Source organism: Galeopterus variegatus, unplaced genomic scaffold (assembly GCF_000696425.1).
Source record: "Galeopterus variegatus unplaced genomic scaffold, G_variegatus-3.0.2 Scaffold1110, whole genome shotgun sequence".
In the NCBI taxonomy this organism is placed as follows: domain Eukaryota; kingdom Metazoa; phylum Chordata; class Mammalia; order Dermoptera; family Cynocephalidae; genus Galeopterus; species Galeopterus variegatus.
Window position 1 is genome coordinate 103,821 of NW_007727221.1, and position 10,496 is coordinate 114,316.

General features: G+C 36.5%; 1 protein-coding gene across 1 annotated transcript in view; it reads left to right on the plus strand.

Annotated features, from left to right (window-relative positions):
• CFAP44 (cilia and flagella associated protein 44) overlaps positions 1-10,496 on the plus strand; it is a 139,754-nt gene that overhangs the window by 98,549 nt on the left and 30,709 nt on the right. The window contains exon 29 of the mRNA XM_008574819.1: positions 5,386-5,581. Within this exon, the coding sequence (XP_008573041.1) occupies positions 5,386-5,581 (196 nt within the window). The remainder of the gene's footprint in view (positions 1-5,385; positions 5,582-10,496) is intronic.

Genomic DNA, 10,496 nt, shown 5'->3' on the forward strand with positions numbered 1-10,496 from the left:
TATTGTATATTCCCCTGTCCCCTGGTCAATGTTTAAGTTTGTATAGTATTTGAAAAACTGGAAAGAAAGAGTTAACATGTAAAGAGGGCTCCTCAAAGAGGTAGACCTTATAGCTAACATAGTGGTTTGAGATTGTTCTTGTAGGCCTTATCCTCAATCCTCTAGGCACTTCAGAAGTGCTTCCTTATTCACCCAAAGTGCTAGCTTTTGAGTTTAAATGCTTTAATCGTTTATTTTCAGTTTAAATGCTTTAACGTTTTTTTTTTTTAGTTTAATGCTTTAATGGTTTATTCTCAAGTATGCAAAATGTCTCTTCTATCTTGTTACAGTGTTTTTGCTTCATAGATAGTAAATATACAGGTAAGTTTTATAAGACAGATTGAAGTGCCTTTTGATCTTTTTTAAAAGCTATATATTTATGCAAAGTAACTCTTAATGGCCTCTGGACCATCTAGTAGGCTAACTGCACACAGGAGGTAGGGTTACATGTGCCCTTAGGCCCTGATAAGGGCATTTAAGAAACACAGACCAGGGAGAGAGCTGGTCATGAAGGAGCAAGGGGCATGTATAGCACCTGTGCCTGGAGGCAGAGGCACAGCTTGGCTTAGATAAATAGAGTAGGAAGGAAGCATCCTGAAATCTCTTGGTGTGACACGATACTGAAACTAGGATCATGAGCTTGCCTACACATAGGAGTAACAGTAATTGTATGCCTGAAATACAGAATGAAAACAGGCTAATCTGTAGTTCAGCCATAGGTGAGCAGCCCTAGGTGAGTCTAAAGGTTCCAGCAGGGAAAGGTAGTTAATAGCCTTCCCCTCCCAGGGGAGAGTACTCAGCTGAGCACAAGGCTTCAGAAAGGGCTTCCATGGAGTGGTGAAGGAGGACAGGGAAACTCAGCCACATGAGTCAGCTGAAGGGAACAAATCACGGAAAGCAAAGGGATACCACAGGTCATATCCAGATTAGCCTTCCATGTTGGAGGGACTAGTGGGAAAAAGCCTAAAAGCTAGAGAAAAGGATAAATTAGCGGTGAACAGGAGTGATCATATCAATTTTTATCCTGAATTTTTGCTAGGCCTACTAGTCAAGGGACAAGAGCAAACCATATTTCAGACTGTCCTTTGTGAAAGGGTTGTCATTTTGCTTTCTTCCTCTTCTGTTTTTCAGGTCCATGGAAAGAAAAAGCACATGAACAAGTGCATCCTCTCTCTCCGAGACCTAAAAGTGGCTGTTATTGAGGAAATACAATGTCTGGTACAAGAACTGAAGAACATTCAGTCGGCTCTTCCAATATCTAAGCACACTCCCCTTCCCCAAATCCCTGAGATACACCCAGAAGAAGTTCCAGAAAAGAGATTTCAGTATGATGAGGAAACTCTCCTGGCTTTTAAACAGCAGCAGATGAAAAGTAAGGATAAAAAGTCCTCCCAAGTGGAGCAAGCAGGGTCTGGAGGCACAGCTGGAGGATTCCTCAAACTCTCTTCTGGAAAGGATGGGGATTTGACCACACGAGATTCATTATCTAGATCATCAAAGGCATCAGCATACAATCTAGATATTCCGAAGTTTATGGAATTTGAAAAAGCAAAGCCAACTGAGGTGGAGCTGGAGATTATGAAGAGGGACGAGATTAAACACTTGTACATGCAGCAATATTTGACCAACAGGGTAAGGGATGAAGCTGTTTATATTGAAAGCTGAAAGGGAGGAGAGCAGGGGAAAAATTAGATCTAGTTTCTTATTTATGCATTTAAATTTCTCTCCATTAACCTTCTCCAAGCCCTGAGCAGCTCACCATTCACTCATGCATTGTCTTCCTCCCCAGCCTTGGTCTTCTGAAAATCACTGTGCTCTGCCCAGAAATTTGTGGAGCTTTTTAACTTTTTTCTTTTTGGAAACTGACTAAGAATGAAGGCAACCTCATGTTTTAGTTACTTGGCATCTAACTGAAGTCATGGTGAAGGGAAAGTGGAAGAAATAATAAAAATCTTTCAGGGAAATGGGGGCACCCTCTGCTTTTCACACCGTCTTCTTTCTCTAATGTGTGATTTGTTTCCCTAGTGGGAGTGTTTATGGTGATGACTGGGCTCAAAATTGTTCTGGAGCTGGAATGGCAACTACTTTTATTTCTAAGAAAATCAGGACAAGACTAGGGCCAGTTGTGCAGGGTGTGCTCTAACTATGAAAGGAAAAGAGCCTTTCTCCGATAGACAACTCCCTGCTGCCAGCCATACGGTCCCCTTCTTCAGTGTGTCTTTCCAACTGCACCCTGTGATGGTGCCTCCTACAGCTTCCCAACCTTATGCCTCACCCATTATCTCTGCTTCATCCAGTCCTGTTTTCTCACTGTTCCTGCCTCTCCCCCGCTCCCCTTTCCTTCCCGCACCATTGTGAGTTTTATATCTGTGCTTTTCCTTTTGCTATTTCTTTCTACCTGCATTGACACGACTTCCTTCCAGAGTTGAGTCATCATTCAAAGTGCAGCCCAGTTCCAAACCCTCACCTGTATCTTCCGCCCACGTTACATACTCTCTCCTTATTTCTAAACTTCACTTGAACCTGTAATCAGCACCTCATGTTTTACTTATTTTTCTTTCTGTTTCACACGTGTTAGTTTTGTCTTGCAAATTACATTATACAATTCTTGAGGGAGGAGCCACATATACTTCTGATTCTACCATATCGTCCAGGACAATGCCAGACATATAGTAAATATTCAGTCAAAAGTTTTGATTGATTTAATTGTAACTAATTTATTTTATTAATTTAACAAATATTTATTGAATTCTGTGTGTTGGGACAGTGCTAGCTAGGTAGTAGGGGTACAATAATACTCAAGAAGGATATATTTTCTATCCTCATATAGCTTACAGGCAAACAGAGATTAGAGAGAATAAAACAAGTGTAACCCTGACAAACTTGGAGAACTTTGTGGCCCGGATTGAAATGGTGTTGTACTGAAGATAATATAGTCTTGCCTCCAAAGAAATTTAGTTATAATTCAAATTTGTTAAAGAAGTATTAGAGGGGAGCCCAAACGCATAGTCTACAGCCATACTTATTTAAAAGCTTAATTTTTTTCTTTTCCTTGCTGCGATTTTTTTTTTTTTTTTTTTTTTAGCTCTCTAAAGTTCTCTAGCAATTTCATTGTCTCAAACCCACAGATCTCTTCTTCTTTCTCAGCCCCAGGCTGGGTTGTCCCTCATTACAGACTCTTGACAGCTGAGGCACCGTATCACACCTGATAAAAAACATGTCATGGTTTGTCTCTTCCAGGAAACTACTAGTTTCCTCAGGAGAATTAGCCCTTGGGCTCTCTCTTGATCTCTTCTTCTCCTTTGGGATGAGTTGAGAGAGAGCTGTGCCAAAATCAGAGCAAAAATGAGACCTTAAAAGTCATTAGGACAGCAGGAATAAGGTCTGGACCAGGACTTGGGATACTTAGGTTTATATCCTACCTCTGTAATAAATTAGCTTTGATCTCAAGAAAATCACTTTTGACTTCAGTTACTTCATCTGTAAAACAATAAGATTGAACAGATAGATTTCTTGTGGCTCCATAATTATATTTAACTAGGTAAAAATATTTACCATTCTGTGGCTTTGGAATTTTTCAAAATAAGAAATTGGGGGAAAATTTTGTTTGTGCTTACTGTATGAAAGGCAACGTAGAGATACTGGGGGGAAGAGAGGAGACAGATGTAAACACTACCCATAAAGAGCTTGTAGTCCTTGCAGTACAGTAAGGAGGACATTCTTGATTGATGGCTTAATCAGTGGTGAAGAAACAGCTGGAAGAACTGTAGTTACAGAATTCCTCTCACTTAATAAATTATTTGAAGAAAGTCTAATGCCATTAATTTCTATGACTATACACACACATGCATACATGCACACACATCTGTAATAATGACATAATGAAAAAATGCTTTTAAAAAAATTAGTACTGATAGTTTTAAAAATATGTAACTTTTATTTTTTAAAAAGTTTCTAACATATCCTCAAATCTTTTTTCTATCTCAGATTAAAGAACTGATTGTCACTTTTGATGCAGAACTCCGTCTCCTGAGACATCAAAAACTGAAACTAGATACTCAGATGAAATTATCTGACCTGCACCATATCACGTTATTTCAAGAAATGCTTCTCCTCAAGAATTTTGAAAAACAGGAAAATATACTTCAAGAGCGTGTTAATTCATTAGACAAAGAGGAACAGGACATGCAAGTAGGGGCAGGCAGGAGATTCCCAGCTGGCTACTCCCTTAGAAGTAGAGGGAACTTGATTCTGATTTGCTTTCTTTTTCTTCTTAACTGAATTGCCCTCTTGTCTTTTCTTCCACCCCCCTTTTTCCCGTTATTCCTGCTTGTTCTCCATCATTAGTATCCTTAGTGAGAGAAAAATGGCTGGTTTTTTTTTTTTTTTTTTTTTTTTTAGTGAATTTGGTTTGTTATTTTGTAAGGTAGGAAAATGAAATTTTCAAAAATGAACCTTATATTTAGTTCTATGGATTTTAAAAGTCCATATTTTTGTCACCAGCTGTCATATGAAATTGAGTTTTGATTATATGTTATCCTTATAAACATAGCTGAAAAAGAAATTGGTAAGTTTCTTATATGTGATAGCTAGTTTTAATGTAATATATAATTAGATAGTTTTAATGTAATATATAATTAGATTACACTAGTTTTAGCGTGATATATAATATATTGTAGGAAACAAAGTTTCTTTATTTGTTATAGCTATATGTTAAATTTAAAGTGATGAATTATACTATCTATATTTGTTTTAAAAGAATAAGGATTCTATTAAATAGATATTATATACTAAATAGTGACATCAGTTTTTAGGTCTATCAGCTTCATCAGAAATGATGTGTCTTTGTGTTTGAGTTATCATATATCCATAATTAAAAATCTTTTGTTTTTGAGACCACACATGCAAAAATATTAGCTGACATTTATATATCAGTAAAAATTCCAATTTGTTTGATTTAGACTTCTTTGAGGAAGCTAGACATTAAAAAGCTGATCTTCATGATTCTGAACTTAACTGATTTTTACAAAAGAATTATGAAATTTTAACCAAATAGATGGATGACTCTGCAAACATCAGAAATGTGAACTCCTATTAAGAAGCTTTCTAGACATTAAAAAGCTGATCTTCATGATTCTGAACTTAACTGATTTTTACAAAAGAATTATAAAATTTTAACCAAATAGATGGATGACTCTGCAAACATCAGAAATGTGAACTCCTATTAAGAAGCTTTAAAAAAAAATCTAGCAGACTGTAACGTTGCATTATGAAGTACACTACTCTCTAAACCTGGTTTATCAGAAATATTTTATTTATTATTTGTTCTTGTTTTTATTCATTTAGTGGAAAATAAATGAAACCCTTAAAGAGATGGAAGAGAAAAAGAATGAAATCACCAAGCTCCAGGACCAAGAAAAGGCACTCTACGCTGGTTTCCAAGCAGCCATTGGAGAAAACAATAAATTTTCTAACTTCCTCATGAAGGTCCTAAAGAAGAAGATTAAGCGGTCAAAGAAAAAGGAGGTTGAAGGAGATGCTGGTTTGTATTCCTTTCTTACTTATGATCCTTATTTTGTATAATTAACATGAAATGGAGAGGTAACTAAGAGAACTATTATATACCCCCCCCCCTTTTTCACTACAACATAGACGATTTTGGGGCACTGTGGGGGTTAAAGAGGAGAGGATATGAAACTTCAGGTCTTTAAATATCAGGACTTAGTCTGTGTGTGTGTATGTGTGTGCATGTGTATCTGGTATAAGTCAGCATAGGGAAGTTTAATTTAGCAAGTGTATCTTTTCATGTGTTTATTTTCCACCTGTGTAACTTTGGTACAATGTCTCTTTATGTCTTTTGCCGTGTTCATATAGGATTGTTTGTTCTTTTACTGTTGAGGTTGGAGAGTTCTTTATATATTTTAGAAACTAGTCCTTTGTCAGATATATGGCTTGCAAATTTTTTTTCCTCAGTCTGTTGCATGTTTTTTCATTTGCTGTAGCACCATTTGTTGAAAAGATTGTCTCTCTTCCATTGAATTGTTTTTGGTTTTTGTCAAAATTATTGGAGCATATCTGTGAATCTGTTTCTAGGTTACCTATTCTGTTCCATTGGTGTATGTGTCTATCCCTCCACTGATACTACTGTTCTGATTACTGTAGCTACATACTGAGTCCTAAAAATCAGGGAAACTAATTCGTCCCACTTTATTCTCCTTTTTCAAAATTGTTTTAGCTATTCTAGTTCCTTTATCTTTCTCTTACTTTTGTATAATTTTGTTTATATATACAACAAATTTTGTTGGAATCTTGACAGCAATTCTGTTAAACCTGTATATCAACTTGGGGAGAACTGACATCTTTACTACGTTGAGTCTTCCAGTGTATGAACACAGTATGCTTCTATTTATTTAGATCTTTGATTTCTTTCATCTGCATTGTATAGTTTTCAATATACAATTCATGTTCTTATTTTGTTAGACTTATATATGTGTTTCTCTCTCTTTTTTTAGAGATTTTAAATGGTACTGTAATTTTAATCTCAGCGTTCTCATGCTCATTGCTAGTAACTGATTTTTACATGCTTATCTCACATCCTGTGATCTTACCTTTTAGTTTTAGGAGTTTTTAGTAGATTCTTTGGGAATTTCTGTGTAGACAATAATTTTATCTGCAAATATGAATGGTTTTATTTATTTCTTCCTGATCTGTATACCTATGTTCTTTTCTTGCCTTATTGCATGGCTAGAACATTCCGTTCTATGTTGAAACAGAGTTCTGAGAGCTGACATTCTTGCCTTAGTCCCATCTTAGGGAGAAAGCATTTAGTCTTTCACCATTAAGTATAATGTTACCTGTAGGTGTTTCACAGGTGTTCTTTATCAAATTGAGGAAGTTCCCCTATTTTTCATAAGTTTTTATCATGAATATTTTTGAATTTTGTCAGATGTTTTTCTGCATTGATTGGTGATCATGCGATTTTTTTCTTTAGCCTGTTAATATGATGGATTACATTGGCTGATTATTGATTATTGAACCAGATTTGCATCTCTGAAAAAAATCCCTCTTGCTATAGTGCAAAATTCTTTTTATATATTGCTGAATTCTATTTGCTAATGTTTTGTTAAGAAATTTTGTGTCCATATTCATTGGTCTGTAGTTCTTTTTCTTTTTTCTTTTTTTTTTTTTTTTTGGTATTGTCTTTGTCTGGTTTTAATATCAGGGTAATACTAGTTTCCTAATATGAATTAAGAAGTCTCTCTTTGATTTTTCTGGAAGATACTGTGTAGAATTAGTGACAATTCTTTAAACATTTGGTAGTATTCTCTGGTAAAACTATTTGGACCTGAAGATTTCTTTTGGAGGAGTTTTTAAGTTATAAATTCAATTTTCTTAATAACTATGGGGCTATAGAAGTTATTTCATATTGGATGAGTCATGGTAGTTTGTGGGGTTTTTTGTTTGTTTGTTTGTTTGTTTGTTTTTTTAAGAATTTGTCTATTTTTTCTAAGTTGCCAAACTTATGAACATAAATTTGTTCATAGTATTTCCTTGTTATCTTTTTATTATCTACAGGGTCTATAGTAATATCATCTGTTGCATTCTTGTTATTGATAACTTGTGGCTTCTATTCCTACTTTTTTTCAGTCTTGCTAAAGGGTTGCCAATTCAAATGATCTTTTCAAGAACAAACCACCTCTTTATATAAGTGACTTTCTTTATTGCTTTTCTCCTTTAAATTTTGTTAATTTTTGTTCTTATCTTTACAGTTATAGTCTATCCGCTTGCTTTTGGTTTATCTTAAACCTCTCTTTTTCGGTTCTGAGGTGGGAGCTTAGATTCCTGATTTCAGACTTGTTTTCTAATTAGGGCTATAAATTCCCTCTCAGCACTGCTTTAGCTGTAGCCTGCACATTTTGTTAAGTTGGATTTTTATTTTTGTCTTTGGTTTTCAGAAGTTTGATTATGGTGCATCTTGGCCTATGCAAGATGGGGGGTTTATTCTGTTTGGGATTCATTCAATTTCTTTAATCTGTAGGCTTAATGTCCTGTGCCAATTTGGGACGTTTTTATACCTATTCTCTTTCTTCACTCCTCCTTGGACTCTGATGGCATGAATGTTAGATCTTTTATTATAGTCTGATAGGTCCCTGAGGCTCTGGGTTTTGTTTTTGTCTTTTTTTTTTTCCCCAGTCTCTTTTCTTTCTGTTGTTCAAATTGGGTCATTTCTTCTGTTGTTCTATCTTTAAGTTAACTGATTCTCTTCTCTCCCCTCCCCCACCATTCTGCTTTTGAGCCTGTCCATTGAATTTTTAATTTGATTATTGTATTTTTCAGTTATTGAACTTTTACTTAGTTTTTATATTTTCTGTTTATTTGCTGATACTTTGTATTTTTCATTTGCTTCAAGTGTGTTTATAGATGTTCATTGAATCACTTTTACCATGGCTGTATTACTTTGTCAGGCAATTCTTTTTTTTTTTTTTTTTTTTTTTTCCTTTTTGTCTTTTTTACTGACCGGTAATGGGATCGCAACCCTCGGTGTCGCGCCTGCACCGGGGACCGGCAACGGAATTGCAGGTCAGCCAGTGAGCGGGAACCGGTCTCCACATGGGATCCGAACCCTCGGCGGGAGTGCCGTCGCGCTCCCAAGCGGTGCACTCTCCAGTGCGCCACCAGGCCGGCCCTGTCAGGCAATTCTAACATCTCTGTCACGTCAATTTTAACATCTATTGGTTTTCTTTTTATATTCAGTTGGAGGTCTTCTTGGGTTTTTGGTATGGTGAGTAACTTTCAATTGAAACCTAGAAACTTTCATATTATGTTTTGAGACTTTGAATCTTTTTTAAATCTCCTGTTTTACTTGGCTTTCTCTAACAGGGAAAGGGGTGGTGGGTGCCTCCTTCTTACTGCTGGTATAGGTAGAAGTCCATGGTCCCCATTCAGCCTTCATTGTCACCCAAGGGAAGGGGAACTCCTTGTTATTGCTGTGTGCAGGTGGAATTTCCAGCCCCACAAATAGTCTCTACTGACAACATAGTGAGAATGGCCTTGGTACCCATAGACAATGGTTAAACTCCACTAGGGCTCTTCTTTTTTTTTTTTTTTCCTTTAAATTTTTATTTTGTCAATATACAATGTGGTTGATTATAATGGCCCATCACCGAAACCTCCCTCCCTCCTCCCTCTTCCCCCTCCCACCCAAGAATGTCCTTTCCGTTTGCTTGTTGTAACAGCTTCAAAAAATTGTAGTTGTTATATCTTCTTCCCCCCCACTCCCGGTATTTTGTGTGTGTGTGTGTGTGTGTGTGTGTGTGTGTGTGAGTGAATTAATTAATTTATTTTTAGCTCCCACCAATAAGTGAGAACATGTGGTATTTCTTTTTCTCTGCCTGACTCGTTTCACTCAATATTATTCTCTCAAGGTCCATCCATGTTGTTGCAAATGGCAGTATTTCATTCGTTTTTATAGCTGAGTAGTATTCCACTGTGTAGATATACCACATTTTCCGTATCCACTCATCCGATGAAGGACATTTGGGTTGATTCCAGCTCTTGGCTATTGTGAAGAGAGCTGCAATGAACATTGGGAAACAAGTATACCTTCGACTTGATGATTTCCATTCCTTTGGATATATTCCCAGCAGTGAAATAGCTGGGTCATATGGTAGATCAATCTGCAACTGTTTGAGGAACCTCCAAACCATTTTCCATAGGGGTTGCACCATTTTGCATTCCCACCAACAATGTATGAGAGTTCCCCTCTCTCCGCAACCCCGCCAGCATTTATCTTTCAGCGTCTTTTGGATTTTAGCCATCCTAACTGGGGTGAGATGGTATCTCAGTGTGGTTTTGATTTGCATTTCCCGGATGCTGAGTGATGTTGAGCATTTTTTCATATGACTGTTGGCCATTTGCATATCTTCTTTAGAGAAATGCCTACTTAGCTCTTTTGCCCATTTTTTAATTGGGTTGCTTGTTTTTTCCTTGTAAAGTTGTTTGAGTTCCTTATATATTCTGGATATTAGTCCTTTGTCAGATATGTATTTTGCAAATATTTTCTCCCACTCTGTTGGCTGTCTTTTAGCTCTGTTAATTGTTTCTTTTGCTGTGCAGAAGCTTTTTAGTTTGATATAGTCCCATTTGTTTATTTTTCCTTTGGTTGCCCATGCTTTTGGGGTCATATTCATGAAGTCTGTGCCCAGCCCTATTTGCTGAAGGGTTTCTCCTATATTTTCTTTAATAAGTTTTATTGTTTCAGGGTGTATATTTAAATCCTTAATCCATTTTGAGTTGATTTTAGTAAATGGTGAGAGATGTGGGTCTAGTTTCAATCTCCTGCAAATGGATAACCAGTTATCCCAGCACCCTTTGCTGAAGAGGGAGTCCCGACCCCAGTGAATAGACTTAATGCCTTTGTCGAAGATCAAATGGCAGTAAGTGCGTGGGTTAATTTC